The 23,279-nt window shown below is 37.6% G+C and overlaps 1 protein-coding gene across 2 annotated transcripts in view; it reads left to right on the top strand.

Moving 5' to 3' along the window:
- The window catches only part of CDH6 (cadherin 6), a 126,971-nt gene that overhangs the window by 57,328 nt on the left and 46,364 nt on the right, over positions 1–23,279 (top strand). For both annotated transcript variants that reach the window (XM_002919906.4, XM_034657060.1), the window contains exon 2: positions 14,979–15,335. In XM_002919906.4, the coding sequence (XP_002919952.1) occupies positions 15,108–15,335 (228 nt within the window). In that variant the 5' untranslated portion in view covers positions 14,979–15,107. The remainder of the gene's footprint in view (positions 1–14,978; positions 15,336–23,279) is intronic.

The raw sequence follows: 23,279 nt of genomic DNA, 5'->3' as shown, positions 1-23,279 counted from the left end.
TAAAAAAAAAAAAAAAAAGAGATGAACCACTAAATTCTACACCTGAACTAATTTTACACTATATGTTAACTAACTGGAATTTAAATAAAAACTTGAAAAAGAAAAAAAATTTGGATAGCTGTTTAACCTGTCAGAGTGACAGAAGTTTGAGAACTACTATAAACAATGATTTTATTATTAATAAATGGAATTATTTATTTATTTATGAAACAATGATTTATTATCATCTTGGATTTTTATTTATAAGAAATGTTATTTAGCCTCAGCAAAGACCTGGCTGTCTTCATACCCAGCCACTCAAAGCATGTTTTCATCTTCCTTCCCATTTAATCTGCAAAATTACCCACAAGTTTTTCCGAGACTCAGAAGATGAGATTCAGCATATACCATAATTTCTAGAGCAATCCTCTTGACTCTAAGTCTATCTTAATATTTTCTTAAAGGACACCAAAATAGTGATGGGTAGGGGCCAAAGTAGAATGGCATATGTTTTGCCACTTAATATCTTTGACTTAATTTTTCTCACAAAGGAATGAAAAGTCGTTCTCTCCATCCCCTTCCCCCACCCCATTGCACCCTATTTCTCAGCCAAATCAGCCAAAATTTTAAATTAAAATGGTAAGGAGATACCATAAGAGAGAAGCTACCCTGCCTATGTTTCATTTTAGAATAAGATGGTGTGGCCAGAAAGAGGGAGCTCTGCCTACCATCGGTACCAGGGTGCTAGAAAGCAGAGTTTATAGATGTCCAAGTTGTCTGGTGTTTGTCCTGTGTGCCCCAGGCCAGCCATTCTCATGCCCTCCCAGGTCCCAAATCAAGCAAAGCCACAGTGTGAAGGTAACACCTGAGCGTCAGGTTTACAAGATCAAAAATGATTTCAGTAACAAAACAATGTAGGTCTATTATTGAGTAGAATGCAAAATATGCTTAATGTTTAAAATAAAACTGAAGACTTGAATAAATTTCACACATTGGGTCCTGCCTGCATACCTCCGAGGGATCTTTATTCAGTATGTTTCTGCAGAAAAGTTTGAGGGGCAAGTTGCTACCATATGTGAAAGTTTATGATGGAAAAGAAAAGCATCTCAAAAGCTATCAGCCCCTCAGACCTTCACCAAAATGTAACCTCATAACTACTCCCTCTGTATACCCTGTCATTAAACCCTCTGTTTACCCTGTATCTACTCCCTCTGTATACCCTGTCATTCCACCCTCTGTATACCCTGTATCTACTCCCTCTGTATACCGTCATTCCACCTCCACATTAATACCCTAGGACCTGAACACAATCATCCTCAGTTTATAAGTGAAAAGGCTAATTTTAAAAGGTTATCTAACGGGTCCAAAGCCATATGAGTAAGTAAAAATTTCAAACTACACCTGGCTGATTGCAAAGCCCGTTCTCTTAGCTAGAACGCTCTGGCTACTGCTATCTGGTGGCATATTGGTTTGCTATTCCCACACCAACTGGAGAGGACTGCCTCAGACAGCCAGGGATGCGGTGGCAGGTGGCTTGGTGTCTCGCAGGGCAATTGCAATAACAGTCTTTCATCAAACAGATAAAGTGCCAAAGTCATTTCTCTTTATTATAAGCAGTGGGAAATGTCGTGCGTGCAGACAGCAATCTGTTGAGCTATGAAAAGTGGCAGTTCGTTCTATTTTTTAGAAAGTTTTCACAAAAACAAATATTTCTCAGTTGGTGGGAGCATTTCAAGACATGGAAAATTTCAAAGCACTTGCTTATAGAATTTATGACCTAAGTTTCGTGATGCCTCCTATCTTGTTCTTAGGAGTTTTTCAAATTTGTAGAGTGTGGCTTACTCTAATTGTATTAGAAAATCAAAGATCCTATAAAACTGACCTGCAGCCTAAACAGATAAAACCAGGGACGACAGATACAACCAGAGAAAGAGTCGTGAAAGATTATTTATTTTGCTAAAATCTTATTTTAGAGATTTTTTCCATATGGTTAGATGCAGTTTAGTTTTTTAAAAAACTAAAAGGCTGTCTTACATAAACAAAGGTGCCTAGCCAACACAAGGAAATTTTTTTAAAGGTCTGAATTAAATATGCATGCTATATAATTCTTCTTTTAAGCAATTACACTATTCACTCTGGCCTGGGAGGCTTTCTTCCTAATGATATTAAAACGAGGAAAAAAATTCATTGGCATGAATATGATATTTAACTGTTCAAATTAAAAGCAGACCTCAAAGCAGTCTTTCAAAGAAAGTATTTGTGATAACTTTTCTATGAACTAAGCTGGTAATGACTTGGGGGGGGAGAAAAACCACCTCTGTCTTTTTTCCACTCCTATCCAACAACTCGGGGCCAAGGTATTCCCTGCTAATCATACATATTTTATTTTCATCCAACTTACCAGGCACCTTAATTTAAAAAAGAATCCTATAGTAAAGTACTTACTCAACACGATGAAAGTTCCCTTGCTTGTGCAATTTCTATTTCATGACAGCCTTCACTTTATACAGTTCTTTTCATCTCCTTACTTTAAGGGCTTGTTTTAGACTATAATTATTCTTGAGACTCCGGGTTAACACAACCATTAAATCTTGGATAGGTGGATGATAAATTGGAGGCTAACAAGCTGTACTGATCTTATTCCGAGAATTCGTCTTGTTTGAACTCAATCACCATAAAGCAACATGAAGAAATATCTACATTCTGGAAAGTAACACACACACACACACACACACACACACACACACACACACACACACGTGCATGCACATACACATAATTATACTGCCCCCCCAAAATCTAAATATTATAAAACATTGTGGATTGTCTCTTGAAAATAATTAATTTCTATTGGCTCTTGACAGGTGATTTTGGGAAAAATTTCTAAATAAGTCATGTCATAGTTTACAAATTGCACATTTGGTGGCTTTAACCATTTCAAAAAGATCTTCATCTTCCCCTCCATCTCTCCAATGGGAAATCATTGATTGGTGTTCCTTTAAAGTAAAGATAACATGGAATGCAAAGGGCTTTTCTTTTCTATAAATACAAATCCTTAAGTAAGATTATTTTCATCTTCATTTTCAAAAATGACACTTCAGAACTTTATCAAAAATTCCAGAGCAAGCAACATAGAGATTATACCCAATTCCCTCTTTTCCCATATAGCTGAAACTGCATTTTATAGATATTTCAGTCCATATCCATCAAAAATTCTGGGACAAAAACTCTGTATTGGGGGCCTTTAATGCTGATCCTTTGCATCTTAATTAATGGTTGCCCATGACCTGATGCACCAAATATTGCACATCTGGCATTATTTGTAGTTGGCTGAGATTCAATTAATTGAAATTTTTTGCTGTAGCTAAAGAAAATGTGAAACAGTATTTATAACCATGGATACCTGATGTTTATCTACAGTCATCTAAAATAAATTACAGATCCGTGACAGAGTTGCAACATCTTCTAAGGTCGGGATGTCAGAGGCACTTGACTCTCAAAGATTCCTTTAAAGTGTTTAAATATATATCTATACATATATATGATGTACCTTTATTTTTTCTTCCCAAGAAAAAAAAATGCTCATTTTACAAAAAAATTTCTACTGTGTTTTGGAAAAAAATAATCAGTCGCATTAAAGCCCATTAATCAGTTGCTAATCAAATAATTCCAAATCCTTCAAATGGAACTATAGCAGAGTTTGACAGTACTTTATAGAACTAAATTATATTTTGGCTTAGTTTTAATATCCAGGGAAACTCATTTTGTAATTGGTAGGTGTGCAAACATGCTGGCACTTCAGTTTCTTATTTTATTAGGAAAAATTCATTAGAAAATTCTCTTTCCCCCGCCAGCTGAAATTGCAGAGCAAGTCAGTGGCATGCTTAAGTATCAAACACACCTTTTTCTAGATATAAGGTTTTCTTCTTTAAAAGAAAAATAATATATATAAGAAAAAGGTTTTGGTTTTGCTTTGTATGTTGTCTGCCTTTTACCATATTTTGACTTCATGCTTTTTGCTGATATTAATTGCCCAAAGACTGTGGATTAGAATACATGCTCTTCTTGCACTGCCTAAGATCAGCTCTCTGTAAGCCATGAATGAACTTACCAAAAGGGATACTAGCTCATAGTCAATGCCTGTTTACATGGCAACATGGTGAGTGTTTTAGATACTGTATCATATTTAATTTTTATAACAAACTGTCTTGGCGGGCCTGGAACTTCAAGTGAGAGACCCAAGGGAGACCTGATCCTCAGTCACTGTCGTTTCCCACACCAGCACAGGTTGTGGCTTCTTACAGGACTGGAGAAATTTGGTGATCAGTTTCAGCAAAATGCGAGTAAAGGATAAGAGTGTGGTTTATGCTATTTAAGAGAAAAATTTTCTTAATTATGGTAGTGATCGTTAATGGATATGTGCATTTTCTTTCTCCAAAAGATTTCAAAATTCTTTCAGGTACTTCTCCTTCTGATTTTTCATAAAGCTCCTGAGATAGGGCATATCCCAGAAAGACTGATTTCATCTTGTTTTTCTAGTAAATTATCAAATGCCTTCCAATATCAATCTTTACTAACACAAGCAGTCATGGTTTATATTAGTAGACAGGAAAAATTGGGATTCTAAAAAAATAAAGTCCAAAAGTTGATGGTATATTAAAATTGGAACCAAGAACTCAATATCGTGAAATTTTTTCTTAGTCTACACTTTACACTTTTTCTATTAAAAAGTATTTTTCTGTAGCTTGAAACATTAAAAGGCCATATTAGTACCATCTGAGCATTTTGATCGTCTACCATGGAATAAACAAATAGATGCACCAAATTGAAAAGTGCTTGATTTGATGACTGGAGAACATCAGGCAACAATGCACAATTATTTTGAACAACAACTTCCAGTGGGAATTAGCTTTCCACTGGCCTTCATTGTGTTCCGGTGCCCCATTGTTTATAATTATACATGCACACCGTAACAGCACAGTCGTTAAATTAGAAATTGAACTTCTTTGACAACTGCAGTAAAACTTGACAAAAGATGAATGTGATTTTTTTTTGTTTCCCTTCTTCTTTCACTTATTTAAACATGTATTAATTAACTTGTTCTGGCAAGTGTTTAGTAAACATTGAACAAGGGCATTTCTTTAGTGGTATAATTAAAATTCCCTTTTAAAATGTTTTGCATGATATTTTATGCACAATTTGACTCAAGTAAACAGAGGTTCTAATTAAAGTTTTTAAATGAAGACAATCAAAATTGATAAAACATCCAGCAACCCATTCAAGCACATTGTCTTCCTGTCTGTGCAAGTTTAATTTGATGGTCAGTTAACATTAGCCCGGATTAGTTAAGATGCCACTACCGGCACAGACCTCCTTCGACTTCAGTCAGTCTCACGGAATAAATCTTTAAATGTTGCAGTGCCCCTTTAAGTTGTTATACAGTATTTATTCAATTAAATGTCTTCTAAGTTATTACACCAGGATATTACGAGAAGCATCTAATTTAGGTTATGAATCCTCTGCAAATAAAGTGTTATGTGAATCACGTTGAATGAATGAAGCTATCCAAACATCAAGTCCAGGTTTGATTACTTTTTCCCATTATCACTTGATGTAAAGGGTTACACCTCTGTAAACAGTGCTACCCTTTCGGGTGAGAATAGCGTGCAGTTTTCAGCGCTAACAGGCCAATGTCCAAAGCACATAAAAACATCTAGATCATTATCCCTTTTTGCTTGCTCCCGCTCTCTCTTTCTCTCTCTCCCCTCCCCACCGTGTGTGTGTGTGTGTGTGTGTGTGTGTGTGTGTGTGTGTGTAGCGGGAAAGGTGAAGAGAGATGGAAAAAGAATTCATTTTGCCTGGAATGCATTGATTGACCTGAAGTGAAAGATATTTTAAGGAAAGCTTCAAACTCCCCATTTGTAAATTATTCATACATTTTCCTTTTAGTGATGCTGTAAACAACTCCAAAAAGCAAAGCTATAAATACAAAGAATTGATGGTAATTAATAAGTGACTTACAGGCTCCCAAGATCACCAATGTCTCTAATGATCTTTTTTAATTAGCAAGGATTAAAACAGATTCCTCGGGGTCATTTCTTCAGACCCCTGGGTTCTGTACCTTAGCTGTCCGGAGCTGGGAGCAGATAGTCATCCCCTCTGACTCTGCACCTTAGAACCGAGCCAGCCACTCTGCGGCTTCTGGAAAAGGAAAAGCGAAATGAAATGTAACCCTGACTCCGGGGGCGGCTGACTAATGCGGGCGGGGGGGGGGGGGGTCGTTATTTAGCCAGTCGGCTGGGCTCTCACACTAAGCTACCTTTACAATCTGCCTTTTATTATTTTAGTCGTAAATGTGATAGTTGAGGCTCCATCTAACACTGCTTTGTTTTATTTCTTAATTTCTTTGGAATTTGAAAGAGAAACGGGGTGCTATTTATCAATTGCCTCCACTGAGACCCCGAAATTTACTCTTCCCAATTTGAAGATGAGAAAATTGAAGCACATCCTGTCAAGTCACTTGACTAACGAGTATTGACGCAGGGATCCAAACGGGTGCACGGGCTCGAGGGTGCTTCCTACCACAATGCCGTTCCATTCCTAGTATTAGCACACCCGCCCTAATTTCATACAGAAGCTCAGAGAGACGGAGAAGCTTGCCTGAGATAAAATGGGAAGAGAAAGAAACACAACGGGACCCCAAACCCAGCCCTTCTAAAGACAACCAGAGCAACTTTTCACAGTCACGGTGCTCAGATTTATCCTACAGATCCATGCCTTCTCAAACATTCAGAACTTTCTTAAACATTCCGGATCACCATCGTGAATACTCGTTGCCGGACTTGCAACACAGTGATACCCACATGTGCTGCACAGAATTCCTATGTTCATCCTGACAGTCAGGAGTCCTACTGTCATTAATTCAGGCACTTCGTCATTCTTACACTCGGGCGCCTGTGCACCCATCCATACGTGCAATGCTGTTACAAATGCTTATCTACCGTCATTATGCCCAGGGGGCGCTCTCGGCAGAACACAGAGCATCTCTACTCCCCTGGGCCAGCCCGATTCCATCCTTTATGTCTTTAGTTCTTCTGCTGGCAGTTTGTAGCCGCTCTCTCTGCCCCTTTCCGCCACCCCCTCCTACTATTATGGGTACTCCAGTCTCCAGCTCTCCTTACACCATCCTTGATTTAGAAACCTGGTTATAAATTTGTTCAAATTTTGTCTGAAATGAGAGTAAATAAAACCTAGATGCTGTTTCCATGAGCAAAATACAAATAAGATAGTGAACGTTATAGTTAAGAAGGAGCCTCTAGATTAGTGGGGCTTTATCCAGCTTCTGCCAACCACTAGCTGTGCACCCTTGGGCAAAGGATCCAGTCCCTCTAAACCTGTGTTTCTCATCTCTAAAGCAGAGGATAAGGATGACAGTCTCCATCTCAGAGGATTGTTGCTTAAGACTTACAAGTTTATAAAGCACTTATCCCATCACGTGGCACAGAGCAAACCTCTGTTTGCTGTTCTTATTTAGCTTATACACTCTGTCACAACTATTTTTACCTCCAGAAACCTGTATTGCTGTTACAATATTAAGGAAGTCACGAAGACTCCATTCTAAGGTCACAGCTGTACTGAGCACTGATCATGGGCTGTGATTCCTCAGGGTATGGTCAGAGCAAAGACTGCAGAACGTGTGCTGAGGCTACGATCTGGCTTTATTACACAGTCATGGTGTGACCTTGAATGAGTTACTCCACCTCTCCAAGCTTTAGGTTCTCATCTGCAGAAATTATGAGAAGATTCTGCAGCTCAGAGGATGGGCATGAGAATTAGATTATGACATGTTTGTGGTGTACTTAGCACAGGGCTAGCACATAGCAAGGTCAGGGATGGAACACGGCAAATTCACTCGTGTTATTATTTATGAGTGAGACTTCATGTCATCAATAAAAGTCTTAGACATTGTATCAGGAAAAATAAATACAACATCTCCACTCGTTATTAACACTTTGCACCAGTAGGTCTTTAAAAATCATCTGCAATATGCCAAGTTTCGCAGTGATATATTGATAAACCCAACCACATGACTCCTTTTACAATTTAACAAAGTTAAATCTGTTTTGAACTCCTCACACCCACTAAGGAACCCTTGCCTCCTGCCGGCCCGTAGCTCCCAGCCAATACACTCAGGCTGCCCTTTCATTGAGCTATTGAAAGAAGAACAGACTCACTGAAAATGCTCACACTAATGGGCAAGTAGGTTTTGACATCTTGCAGTCTTCTTGAAGCTTCATTGTCTTAAATGGCTATGCACCCAAAAGAATTAATGGAGCTGCCAAAGAGCCTAACTTACAAGCAGGGTGTAATATGAAACCAAGTCTTTCATACATTTCTGCAACCTAGACATATAGTTTGCTACAGAAATTGTTCACAATTCTTGCTATGAATATCTAATTAAAGGTGTAAAGTGCATTCTCTTCTCCTTTGTTTCCCTGCGTAAATCTTTTGGGAAAACACAGCCTCCACAAGCCCAGATACCCTCAGGAGCCAGGCAATACGCATAAAGGAATGAAGCAAGCACTTGAATGGCATCATTAAGGATTGGCGGGACGTACCCCCAGAGCTTTGGGAGGGAGCTCCCTCCCCTTCAGAAATTTTTAAAGAGTCGCCAGAACTTCTGCTGTTTCAAGTTAATCCAGAAATGAGCAAGCCCAGATCTTGAAAGGCGGGCAGCTGATTTCAGTTTAATTGTAAAAGGCAAAACAAGAAATGCTAAGACGCAAGCTCTGCCCCTAGGATGGCCAGGGTGTGTCGTCTGCTAAGACTTTTTTTTTTTTTTTTTTTTACAGTTGAGGTCATTGTGGCCATCTTAATGTTAAGACCTCACATGAATTCATTCATTTTATCCTCACGGACATCCTATGGAGTAGATGCTATTAATATCGTTCCATTTTATAGACAAACAAACTGAGACCTGCCTTGATCCCCAGCCAGTGCTGAGTAGGGTTGAGCTTCTAATCCAGACACGTGGTGTCCAGAGTCTGTTCTTGACCATACTCTGATACTTCCTCGCAGAATGAAACAGGTTGGAATTTTTTCTCCATGTGAAAAAAGACCTTTTTCCTCTGATTCAAGTTTTGGGTTTTTGCTTTTTTTTGGGGTTTTGTTTTTTGTTTTTTGGTTTTTTTGTCTTTTTGTCCCAAAGGGGTATTTCAAATTAACAACTATTCCTTGAGCCTCAACTACACATAAAACACCATTTTATGTGCTGTAACACATTTGATTTTATCTTCATTAATGCAATGTGTGGAATATGATTTTAGAATGAGGGTAATACTGTTAAAATAGCTTCATCTGGAAATACATCAGTTTGCAAACAGATTGGCATATTATCCACAAATATAAACATTTACCAAAAAAAATCAGGCATCATTTGATGACTGTTGCCGTAATGATTCATTGGCACAAGAGAAATGCTACGTGATGAGAGATGCCAAAGCTGTTTGACACATTTCAATGGAGTTCATTACACACATGAAACAGAACCAATTTTACTCAACAGTGACTGACATTTACAGAAAAATGAAATGGAGGTTTAGAAATGAAGATTTCATGTGAAATCTCTACCGAAAATTTTAAATTGGTTCTGTCCTTATGCCACCACTTCTAGAAGATCAGCCATGTTCTATAGACTTTTTATTCACAGCAGGTGTCAGTTTTTTCAAAACAAAGTTTCTTGGGAGATCGGATAATTGATCTTGAACAAACTTAATTGGTTGTAAAACTCTTCTCTCAGAATAAAGAACATCTATATTTTTAAATATTTACTTGTAAAAAGGCATGTATACCTTTGGCTTCGCTGTGTTTAGTTCATTCTGATTTCACAGTTCTGCTTCTTGAATTTGCTAGGTTTTAATGGAGTAAATACCATCTTCATCCCCATCGCACCCAAAAACTGTGGGACTAGAGCAATTTCAGGCTTAGAGTTGGAATAAAATAGAGTCAAGAGAAATGTTCAATAGTTGTAAATAACCAGTTGTTTTCTACTTCATTAATGATATAATGTGAGAAAATTTACCAAAACTTAATAAGGGATTTATAGTACATATTCTAAAGCATCACTAATGGGGTATGCCAAGGGGTTAGGATGACTTCTTTGTAGATGGTATTTTCAGAAAAGTTTTTTGTGAGCAGCATCACGCAAAATACCATGTTACAACGTTTATATGCAACACCATTTATTTGAAGAAACAATTTCCTACCACATTTTAAAACATTCTCTTACTATGATAAATGGTTAAACTACATTAATAATGTTGCCTTATTGAATGCTTACTGTGCTTTCAATGCCCAGGTTAAGGCTCTGCATATCAAAAAATGAATGCACTTGGTTTAATTTGTAAGCCTAGATAGCATTATAGTATCATTGCACTGATTAGAATTAATCAAGAATACCAGAACAAATGTGTGCTGAGTCTGAATTCTAAAACTTTAAAGTAATTATATTGCTTTTAAATCTGCCTAATATTTACTTATTTGTTTGTCTGTAAATAGTATAATAAAATCAGTATCTCAAAACCAGATAACACAGTGGAGTCATTCAGACTGTTATCAAACATAAGTCACTAGAGAAGCAATTCAATCAATAGAGAAGTTTCCTAATTAGCATATTAATTATTTGCAAATAAAAGGTGATTCCAAAGTACTCTAGGGAACTTGAAGACATTGTAGTTTGTCTTCTCATTCTGTATCTCCCTATGAAATATTTTTACACTGTTAATTTCCAATAATCTAAGGGAAAAGGTTTTGCTAATCAGAGGAAAACTTTAGCCCAGCTTCTGCATTAATTATCACATATTCTAAACTGGTAGATCATGAATTAATGAGGCCTAGGCTCCTCCTGAATGGCATGCATTACATAAGAGCTGGACTTGACTATGTGTTCTTGTGAAGATGGAAGTATATATGCATATTGGCTGCCAGGGAAATAAAGTATGCAATTAACAATGCGATGTGGGCCTGCCCCACTATCCATAAATATCTTAATTACCTTCTACACATCACTACAAAGGGGCTTCTGTAAAGATTCAAACTATTTTTCTGGATCAACCACTTTTGCATATCAAATTTCAAAGCATACAAATGATTGCCTATAAGAAACAGAAATTCCCTCCAAAAAGCCAGATGCCAGCAAAAAAAGAAAATAAAAAGTAGAGACGTGATCTATTAAGTAATCTTTTAAATCCGTTGCTAAACTGTCATTAAGCTGCAATTAGGCAGCTCAAGTTTTATTTTTATAGTTTTTGATATTTCTAACTGATTTGCTCTTAGTGCCATGAGGGGATGGGGGCAGAAGGTGCAATATCTACTTTGTTTAGCATTCTTTCCCCTCCCACTCTCTAATCTTCTGGTTCTTTCCTGATTGAATACCATGCCTGCTATTTTAAAATTCAGTGTCTACGCATGCCATATTTCTTTGTCCTTTTGGTTTACTTCTTGACATCCACAAAATGAGCCAGCATAACTGATTACTACTTGCCATGTGGTTCCCCTGTATTTTGACTGCTCAGAAGTCAGCAGCTTTCCCATATTTGTCAAAGTGGTGCTAGAGTGGGCTCTTTCCCTCCTTGACCGGTGCCCATAGAGCATCCTACGAATCCTATTTTTTTGCACCTAAGGTTATGTACAGAATATTTTTTTCATTTCATATTTTTTAGGTTAAGTAAAATCTAAAATATATATACATCACTCATTTAAACTTCATCAAATTCTTATCCCATATAACAGTAGTATAATAACAGTATGTTAATTACAAGAAGACATGTTTGCCCAGTACCATTTTTACAAGGTCAAAATTACTATGTTGAAGCTAGTTCTGATTTTTTTTTCATGTGAATAAAGTAAAGATGATTTTTAAAACCTTAACATAACAAAAGGGAAAAGGAAAAAAAAAACACAGATTCTATGACTGAGTCCATCTTCCAATGAACTTTCCTTTTTGCCCACATTCTTCAAGCAGTCAGTGGGCATAAAGCTTCTGCCTTTTCTGTTTTTACACTATTACTGTGAAATCCTGAATTGTAGTCTACACAGAGGAAAACGATTAGCAAATGACATAATTCTGATTTTTAAATTGCTTCTAATTTTAATTTTAAAAGAATTTGACTTGCTCAAAAATGCTTTTAGAAAAATAAAAAAGTATTCAAGCATAAGAGGGAAAACTATACTATCTTTTGCAGACTTTTGTAGTGTGCTATAGATGGATTCTTCACATGCAATACATCATAGGAGCAATAACAGTAGTAATAACTGCTGATTATAATAATAATAATAGCAGCTGATACTTATTAATACCTTACTAAGGTGCCAGGAGCTGTTATAAGTGCTTTACATGTAATGGCTGAATCTTTATAACACCCTATGAGGTAGTTACTGTCATTATCCCCATTTACAGAGGAAGAAACTAAGGCACGGTGAGATTAAGCATTTTCCCAAATTCACAGCAACTAACAGACAGAGCCTGGATTTAAATGCAGTCAGTCTCCAGCACTGATAATCTTCACCACTACGCAATCCTCCCTATTACAAAGTATTAAATGAGAATTGCTAAATTATATATTCAACCGTTCAGAGTTCATTTGGAGTTTTTAAACTATGAATTTCACACCAAAGTCTATCCCTCTAAAAAGCTAACACTAAATGTGAGTGGATCATAGTGATTTTAGTAATTTTGCATGTTGAGTTTTTAACAAGGACACACCCTGCCAAGCTGATACAAAATGAGCTGGGTTATAGAAAATCTAGATGTTCTAGCATACTTGGAAACACTGCTTAAATTTGCATCACTTTAAAAGCTCATTACCAACTAAGCAAAAAAAAAAAAAAAGAAAGAAAAGAAATACTTGACATTTTGGTATCTGTGATATTAAAAAGAACTAATATTTAATATTCAAGTGGCAACAGCTTGAAGAGTTTCCACACAACGCCCACAGGGATCGATTTTTCTTTAAAATGGCCTTTAGGAGTCTGCCTTTTAAACAGCTGACACCTCCATTCTCTGAATCCCTCTTTCCTGCCAGCACCATGGGGCACACACTGAGTGCAGCAGCAGACGGGTAATTCTTCACTGCAGGATTTGTCTATGCAAATAATGGAGAATATGAGAAATTAAGAAAAATGTAATTTCCAATGAATCAACCTCAGTGTAATCTCTACTACTAAAAATGAATAGATGTCTTTAGAGGGCTTTTCTCCATATGCTCTCTCAATCCCCTTTATATACTATTCACGAGAAGAGAAGACTCGTCGTGGCCTAATTGATCATCAGTTATTCCAGACCTGTACCAAGGCCACCTAATGACAAGTTACAGTTGCCTGGCGTTTTTCCAGCATGACTAATTGTCACAGTACTAATTTACTCACCTGTGGAATTTTCAACTTCCCCAGCCTGCTGTCAGGGAGATGCATGGTAATGGAATAAAGGTTTAAAAATGCTGAACACTATGAAATATTTCACTGATATTGCAGTAGAAAGCTTTCACTAACCCATGTGTTTGGTGGCTATGATTACTCATTGCTGGGGTAAGAAAAAAAAAAAATCAGAACACTGGTCATATGTACATTTACCTGGTAGAATAATAGGAGACAAGTGAACAAATTTTTCTGACATAGAGGAATAAAAATTCTGATCAGATTACCTAAAACATGTTTCTTTTGTCTGCATTTATTTAATGCACATATCAAAGATAATTACTAGTATGTTCTGTATCACAAAGCACTTCATTTTTGTGTTAGTATTATTTAAGAAAATATTTTTCCCATATTGAATGGTACACTGAAAGAGTAATTTGTTGGATTTTTTTTTTTCAAGAAATGTGGAAAAGTTTAGGACGGAGATATAGGTATATGACTCTAATTACATGAAATAGTAAACCACATTGTAACATCTTTGCTAGACAATCTGGCCCAAGGATTTTTTTAATGCGAGGTTATGTTCTTGAAAATTAATATTTGTCCTGGAAAATTATTACACATAAGTATAAGAGCTGACTTTTCTGGAGATCCTGTCGTCGACTGCGCTTACTGTGATACTGAGATATATTTGATGCATCTGTGAAAATCATGTAGCAATCATTTGACCAATTTTTATACATATGCTTGCTTATGATACAACTAAAATTTAGAGATGAATGCCCAGGATTTCCTAAAGAAATTTAAATAAAATTGCTCATTTAACTCCTATATTCTGTTATATATAAATTCTGTAGGTTGCTCATTCATCATAGTGTTATAAGGTCGTATGAGGGGAAAAACCTTCCCGGCCAAGTTGGAGAAACCCTTTATTAAATGTAGGCTGGCATCACTGTTACAAAATTTCACTTCAGAAACATCAGTACACTAGCATGCATTCAGAAGAGAAGGAGACGTGTGGTCTTTTCCAAGTACTTGACCCAGACCCGTCTGTCCCAACACATCTCTCAAGCCAAGAGTCTGCAGAACAGGCTCTGCATTGGCTTACGCTGACACATCACAGGTACTCAATACATTCTAGTGAAACTTCAACATTATCCACTTTCAATCGAACTGAAATTGTGTGTGATATTCTTTGCCTCAGGCTTGTTCATGAGGATAAATATGCAAATGGAATCCAAAACACAGACTCGTTCCTTCCAACCAGATCTCAGCCCACATACTCGAGAGGAAAAAAGAGTAGTGAAATAATCCACTCTGGCATGTTGACCTACAGCAAAGCAATGATTTAAAATAGGACTTTTAAGTGATAGAAAAGGAGAAGGGAAAACAGCAGCTTCCGACTCGGCACATGCCTTCCATTTAGCATATCTGAAAGAACGCTTTCCTCATTTCAAAATTGATAGCCAACTTATTTTTGTTGTTTTGCTATTCAGATTTCTGTCCTCTTTTTCCAGAGCTTATTTGCACTAACACTGAATTTTAAGCATCTCTAAAAATGTTTGATATGTTATTATTCTTTCCAGATACCCTCTGAGAGCCAAGCAAAGAACATTAAGGAAGAGAGGAGGAACGATGCTGAAAACCGTGCAGTGAAAAAAGACATTTCAAGGAGCAGGGTACCCACTACCCAGAGACTGGACTGTGGCATCAGAATGAGAACTTACCGGTACTTCTTGCTACTCTTTTGGGTTGGTCAGCCCTACCCAACTTTCTCAACCCCATTATCTAAGAGGACTAGTGGTTTCCCGGCAAAGAAAAGGGCCCTGGAGCTCTCTGGAAACAGCAAAAATGAGCTGAACCGTTCAAAAAGGAGCTGGATGTGGAATCAGTTCTTTCTCCTGGAGGAATATACGGGATCCGATTATCAGTATGTGGGCAAGGTAGGATTCCATTGGGTGCTTTGACATTCTGGTTTTAAAGCCTGAAGAAATTACTTCTAATAAATAGACGGGGAGGATGTGAACTATTCCCCCAATACAGTAAGAATTGTTGCTTATCTGGTAAGACTTCTTTTTTTCTTCACTTGAGTAGTTTCGGGAAGAAGACTGTAGCAAGAAGCTGAGAAATGTTAGCAATGCAACAAAGAAAGAAATGCTTCCGTTGAAAAAGAAACGCCCACTACCATCCACATAGGATTATCATAAATCCTTTAATTTTTACTTTAGCTTGAAAAATGTGGTCTGGCTATTCTATAAAGTAGGATGTATTAAAAACAGGAATACAGCGATTAAGCTGTAAGGGAAGGAAGGTTCCTTTCTCTCATTCTGAAAGCAAACATTCTGAGCGTCAGTTCCTTGGCCAGGTTCAAATTAACTACTTCTGAACACGGCTCCCCTCCCGTGCCATCCGTTCTGTTACCAAATGGAGCCCTTTGTCCTCAAAACCCACCACTGCCTCAGATTTGGTTGCTGTTACTGTGCTGCTGCTGTTGGGTTTGTCTTATCCCAAATAATTGGTAAGAGCCAGGCATTTCCAAAGCTTGTGATTTAACTGTGGCAAGGTTCACAAGAGAGAAAAATGGTTATGTAGAGGTGCTATTTCCAAATATCATCTGACCATTTTATTGACTCTAGAAAGTTGAATGAGGAGACATCACTTATTATAGCCCTTAGAGATTACTGGAGCTGAGTCAGGGAAACAGCTCGATTATACTGTCATCGTGCGTTTCACTGAAATTTTATCATCAGCTACATTCTTGTTGCAGAATATCTGCATACTGCAACAATGGGGGAAAAAATCGAGACACAGATTTGTACTTTGTAGGTTCTATGTTTCATAATATAGATAAGAATAGTAATTGTCACATACCCTTTACGTAGAGAATGAACATAATAGAAATGATAAAATGTCTTTATGATTTTGAAACGACTGTATCAGGATATCATGCAAATAGCATAAATTTTGCAGATTCCAAGGGCTGTATGTTCACATTTCAATCTGTTATCAAATATCCTTAAATAAGAAGGTGCGGAATAGTCTCTTCAAGTATTTACTACTATAAAAGGAAAGCCATCCATGGCTTGGGCTGAGGTAACCAGGCATTGTTCCAATGAATGAATTATTAATGCGGAATAAAGTAGGAGAGGAAGTATTCAGTGAAGGGGTGAACATCAACACAGATCCCCAAGGGTTTAGCCTTGTATTTGATGTGAAATTCACACGCTGTGTGACTGGTGAAGAAAGACAGTCCACTGACTTATACTTCACTCCATTTCCTTGTGAAATGTGACTGGCAAGCTCTACATTGATAGAATAATGGTTGTAAACAATAATAATCATCTTACACTCTTCAAAGCACTTTCTATAATACAAATAACACCATTGTCATAGAAGATTAAATTGTTTTAAATGCTTTGTCTAAATAATTGAGTCCCTTTATTTTTTCCTTTCTGATTTTTCTCCTAAAATTGTGATGCCATTTTATATCAAAACTACCTCTTAAAGAAAGGCTAGGATATTTCAGGATGCTAGAAGCAGGAATGGATAAGACCGCATAGGTATCAGTTTTACCGTGATAATTGTGAGAGGTAATATTGCCATAGGGAAAAGTTTCGGGCTGCAGACTCAAGCAGATCTGAGGCCGCATCGCTGCCCTGCCATTGGTGTGGCCCAAGGCGGGTTGCTAACCTTCCCAGGCTTTCGTTTCTTCATCTAGAAAATGCAGGCAGCAATGCCCACCTCATAGAGTGGGAGCGTAGTTAAAGTGAGACAAGAACAGGGGCTGGCACACAGTAGGTGCATAAAGATGTTCTTATTATTGGTGAGAAAATCCACTGTACACACTCTATTAAAAATAATCTGTCTGTAATGCACTGAAGCAGAGTATTGATTTTTGTATCATTGCAGAAGTAAAATGAGGTAATTACGGGATCTCTCAGTGGGTAGAAAATGTAGAGGATGGTGGCTAAATCCCTTCCCAATCACAGCTTCAATTTAACCAGCTGGAGGTGATTATTTTATTGGCAGCTACACATATTTCCCTACCTCAACCCCACCTCCTTGAAGTTGTGACACATAAGAGATTATCTGTTAGGAAAAAAAAAGGCAAGGGCAATCTTTGAAGTTGTCGTGGTCCCTGCATTGCTATGACAGATGTGTTTAAGAGGTGTTCTTGCTCTCTTAATAGGGCATTTCCCCAAATCTATCTTTAGGGTTATGTTTTACCAACATGCAAAAGGACTTGAGTATAATGTGTTTTTACCGCAATTAAAAATAGACCCAAAAAATGTTTAAGGAAAAAAAAAGTTTGTTCCTCATGTGGCAACAAGTTGGTCCACTTTTAGGTAGATCTGGAACAAAACATACACCTGATGTGGTGATCTGGACCCACGAAGTTAACAAACTTTTGGAAAAGAACGAGAAAAAACAAGATTAGACTATAGCAGAGGTTCCAAAACATTCTTGGTTCACAGTGCCCTTATTATCTCAAGAATTGTTTTCATGGTGCTCTTAGGACACAAGAAACAGATCCAAACACCTTGATAGCCATTTATGTTCTAACAAATAAGTAGCTCTTTGAAAAAAATACACAGCAATTAACAGAAAAAATAATATTTTAATTTTATTCTTAAATAACCACAGTTTCTTACTTACAGAATGTGGGTATCTACGGGCACTGCACAACTTCTAAGATTAGATACTGCCCCTCATTCCCTTTCCACATTGATTTTGCACTGTACTCACTTAATCACAAGTACTATGGGGAATCCAGCTTTACTGACATGTGACATCATCAAAAGGAGTGTAGCACCACCTACTGTTGAAACTGTGAACTACCCTGAACTAGTAATTCACAAGGGGTCTGACAGAGCCCAAGTGTTGTGTATTTCCCTCAAAATTTAAAAATACTTCCTGGCACCAGGATGGGTTCCCCAGGATGCCTCAATATGCACTCTGGAAAGCACTGGACTGTAGCTAGGTCGGCACTTAGAGGTGTACAAAGGCCAATAGAACCTTAAATCGTGCTATTAGCCTAATTAAATAACAATTACTTAGAGTCTGTCCTTGGGGCCTGAAAAGAAAAAGATTGATCTGCACTTGTAAGGGACAGAAGATTATCTGGGGGAAAAAAGTCATACATCTGAGTAAGTAGCACTTAAAGTGGAAGAAAAAGGTTTTCACATTATAAGCATCTGTTTGTATTTGTGTTCATTGGTTTCCATTATTTGTGTAAGTCTCTAGGGATGACAGTGATGACGGTGGAGTGAGAAGAATGGGAGAGCGGGTGGGAGCAAAGGGCTGTCGGGTGTGGAAGGAGAAAAGAGGGAGGGTCACATGAGCATTGAGAAGTAGCTCCTGAGGCTGGGCTCACAATGAAGTGAAAAGACAAGATCACACTTAAAACTGGAAACACAAGCCAGGGCGAGGAGACCTGTCTCCTCCAGCCTTCTGAATGCTCCCCAGCATTTCACTGTGTCCTGTGGCAGTAACATGAACGCAGAAACGTGGACACGGCAGGGTGAGAGAGGGATGGAGGGATACACTTACTGTGAATAAGAGTAGGGAAGGAGAATTCTATTGAAATATTGACAATTCAGATTCTGATTTATGAGCAAAGTCTCAACACCTCTACTCACCTAAAAATGGCAGTGGTGACAGGTACAGGTAACAGGGAAGGAAGGAGTTGTCTTGTATTAGGTAAGAGTTTGTGGGCTTAAGACAGATATATATACAGATACAGATAAGGAATATGATTTTTTTCTAGAATACCTGACCTTATGGGGCAACTTTTAGCTGATTTAGCATAAGCAGCATCTGTGTCACCTGGGAACTTGTTAGCAATGCAGAATCTTGGGCCCCACCTGAGATCTACTGACTCACACTCTGCATTTCAACAAGATACCCCAGTGAATTGTATGCATATTAATACCTGAAGAACGTGGCTTTTAAAAATGCCTTGGCCCTGACCTCACCTCCCCAGAGATTCTGACTTAGTTGGTTTTTAATTGTTTATGATTCTAATATGTGGCAGAATTTGAGAACCACAGCCCTGGCAGCATATGACCATGACCGGTAGTGATTAGAACAAAACATGGCAAGTTCAGTGATAAAATGGGTGTCCAGGAAGTACTGTTGGAAACAGGAAGGAGAGGGGCCAGCTGGGCTTGGGGCTCAGCGGAGCTTCCTAGGGGAGGTGATAATGTTGGAGGCACTCTTAAAGGAGCAGCAGGTGTGAGCTCACACTGCAGAGGGAGAATTAGCAGGACTTCCCAATTAATTAGATGTAGATGCCGAAGGAGGAAGGCAGAAGCTCAAAGAGTCAAGAGATTTCAAGATTGGATGGTCAGCAGAGTGAACACGTCACTAATGTTGGCACAGAAAACGGAAAGATACATGTTTGCTTGTCAAGAGGGGACAGGAAGAGTATTTGATTTTATTTGAAATCCACCTAGGTTATCTTTGGCTTATGTAAACTTAATAGAAAAGTAAGGGGGAAGCATCATCATCTCACATTTGCAGAGAACCCCTGCCAGGTTTACATAATGTAGCAATTCCTTGATGATGATTCATATATAGTCTAAGTTCAATAAGAAGAAAATAGGTAGATGTAGATTAGATTTTGAAGATGTGGGCACTCATTAATACAAAGATGAATATATTTAAAACCTCAGACCTTTTGCACAGTTTCAGGCAAAAGATTTGCACATGATCATTAAACAGCCCATAATAATGTTGAAATCCCTGTCTCCTGCATTTTGTCCTTCACAGTGTTCTCTGTGCCCTCCTTCCACACAATGTATACCTAAGAGGAGTCTCCGTTAGAAGGCTTTGAGATACTTCTATTTTTAGTAACATACCAAAAGATCGTTTTTATGAAATTTGACAAACTGTATTATCATAGATATTTTCTGGAAGTTACCTTTTTGGAAGTTGATGATGGTTTACTCTTGTGTTTTCCCAAAAAAACAGATAATGCTGTGCTTTTTTAAACATCACGAAAGTCTGGGTTCTATTTGAAGTGCTAACGTACAGGTCTTCCCAACGTGCCTTTCTCTTGAGTCTTTAAAATTAATGTCTACCCAATTCAGCAAAGCCACTCTTCTCAGGATAGCCAGTAATGTTTTAATGGCCCATAAAAATGAAAGTTGTCAGCCACACACACCTTTAAAATTAGGAATGAACAATTATTTGTTCCTATAATCACATGATCTGAGTTCAGTACACATGAAACAATATTATATTCATCCTGAAAGACCATTTAAAAGATGCTATCACTAAAATATTGCTTTCTTGCATTCCAATTTTTTTTCTGAAAAGAGGACAAGTTTAAGAGTAGAAACCTCCTGGTGCTAATGTGAAGGGTGATTCAAAGATTCATTTAGCCATTGTCACTTCAAACTGCAGCAACAGATTAAAACATCATCACAGCTAGCATGTCCTGAGCCCTACTCCGTTCCAGACACTCTGCTCAGTGCTTCAGGCGCCTTATCTCATTGGATCCTCACAGCAATACTAATGCTGAAATATGATTTATAGCTCCGTTTTACAGAGGAGTAAACCAAGGCTCAGAGCACTCAAGTATTTCAGCCTAAGTGCCCAGCCTGCTAGACTTGGCAGTCAGCTTCTGTCTGATCTCATAACTGCTCAGTTGTATTCCTTCCCCGGCATGTCCACTACTTCACAGAGCCATTGCGAGGCACAAGAAAAACATTCCCAGAACATGCTTTGGCATTCAGAGACTGCATGTGTCTCGATGCCACAAATATCAGCTGGAACCTGCTGTGTGAAACCCAAGGGTAGATAGGAAAAAAAAAAAAAAAAGTAAGACTGGTGTTAAAAAGCTACACAAATATGTTTGCATTATTATTATGCACATTCCTTTTACTTTTTCTGGAATACATCAGTGATATTCAAAATAGTTACATATGCGCATTTTAAAATTAGATATGCAATTAGCAGTCTTTTTGGTCATCGTGATGAAAATGTGTCTTTTCTTTTTAGTTCCCTTGATAACTTCTAAACTTCTATTCTGGTTCAATGACCTGCAATAATCTTTTCTCCCTGAGTCAGGACAAGTGCCTTGGGCACATCTTTCTTCTTCATCATTTAAATTTAATGCTCAGCCATTTAACATTTTTATATTTCAATTGGTTAGTGTATTTAAGAGACCGTGCATGGCTGGTTGAATGTACTTTTTAAAAATGTTTCAAAAAGTAACTTCTCAACTGCCAATATTGGCAGTAATCCTCACTGTGTTTCCACTGTCGCCAACTGATTTCCCTTTCTTAATGACAAAGACTTCAATTTGCTATTTGATGCTAAGAAGATGTCCTGTGTGACAGCAGTTCCCTGAGTCTTAAACGTTCCCTCTCTGCACAGTTGCTCATATGGAGAGCAGAAAGAGCCGTTAGAATGTCTGACCTTGGTCATAAACCCAAAGGCAACTGTTCGATCGCCTGGTCACACAAGCAGAGTAAAATATAGAAAGACAAAGAGGGACCCAATCCCAAATCCTCCAACTTCTATGTCATTATGTCTGTGGGATTCTATATTCTCCTGCTTGTAATTCAATTTGTTGAACAAAATGGAGGGATCAAGGTGAATAAAAGAGAGTTAAGGATTCAGATCCTTTTTGTTCCCACTGAGCTATATTACCTCCATACTTCACAAACTGAACAGTTCTAGAGGTTGCTGGAAAGTTAAACACACTCTACATGCTCATTATAACAAATCCCCTCCAATCTATACTATAGACATTGCCAAGTATTTATTTACTGTTTACCTTAACTTGTTTGTACTATTATCAAACAATACAAATACTTGGTTTGCACCAGAATTTTTTGGTATTTGTCGTATTGTGGGTCCACCATAGGAGATGGCAGTATAAATATGCAAAATGACAACATCCCAGTTGACATTTCTTTTCAAATCAAAATCCTTAATTATCGTTTTGACTGAACTTTATTCTAAAAATCAGATAAATAGCCCTGACTTATTGTTAATCGAAGGTCAAAAGATACTTAAACCACTGATTTTTTCCCATCTCCACCGATTTGAATGACCTTAATTTAAATATGAGAAGCCAAGAATATACTGTGACCAGAATTATAAGTTTAACTTTTCGAAGGCCTTATGTCTCCCATCAAAATGAAAAGATGTCTTCCTTATGCTCTACCCTCTTTTATCAAAAATAAACAAGTTTTTTTGGTAGGGGTTCTGCCTTTGACAGCCTTCATCAAATTTAGACATTATGTCTAGATGTTAATGTGTCATTGGAATCTAAAGAAAGCATCTTTTGTTGGGTAGATGTAGACTGCTAGTAGCAAATTCCACCTTCCTATAAGCTTTTATGTTGTCAATTATTAAAATGACCATGTAATAGAATCCTCATGAGCATGCTAAATATATCAATATTCTTTGCAAACCTATCTTTCCATCTGGAATTAAAGAAGAGGTTGAAAGAAAGTACAGAACTCCCCTAAGACAAAAAGATTTTTTTCTTATTCCTATTTTGATAAATAAGTAGAAGGAATAGATATTCTCAAAGGTCAATGTGAGGAATCAAATTTGAAATTACGTGATCTGGAATAAAAAAAGAAAAGCAGCAAGCATGCTAAAATATTTCACCAGGAAAAGAGTTACAGTTTCTTCCAGTTTTCCATTCACGAAGAATACATACACACAAGAAAAGAGGGACATTTTAAAAGATTAAAATGTATAGACGTGTGAAATATATGAATAAATATTTGAGGTGAATTGGTATGTTTCAGAAGACCCGAGGGCAGTAATAGCGACACAACAAAAAAGCTTGAAATATCACTCTGGATGTGGGATTTAATGGTGACTAGAGGACACTGAGATTGAAGTTAAGAAGGCAATTGAAG

The sequence above is a fragment of the Ailuropoda melanoleuca genome, chromosome 3 (genome assembly GCF_002007445.2).
Source record: "Ailuropoda melanoleuca isolate Jingjing chromosome 3, ASM200744v2, whole genome shotgun sequence".
Taxonomy (NCBI): domain Eukaryota; kingdom Metazoa; phylum Chordata; class Mammalia; order Carnivora; family Ursidae; genus Ailuropoda; species Ailuropoda melanoleuca.
The sequence above is the reverse complement of the archived record's forward strand: the minus strand, read 5'-3'. Positions and strand labels throughout refer to the sequence as shown.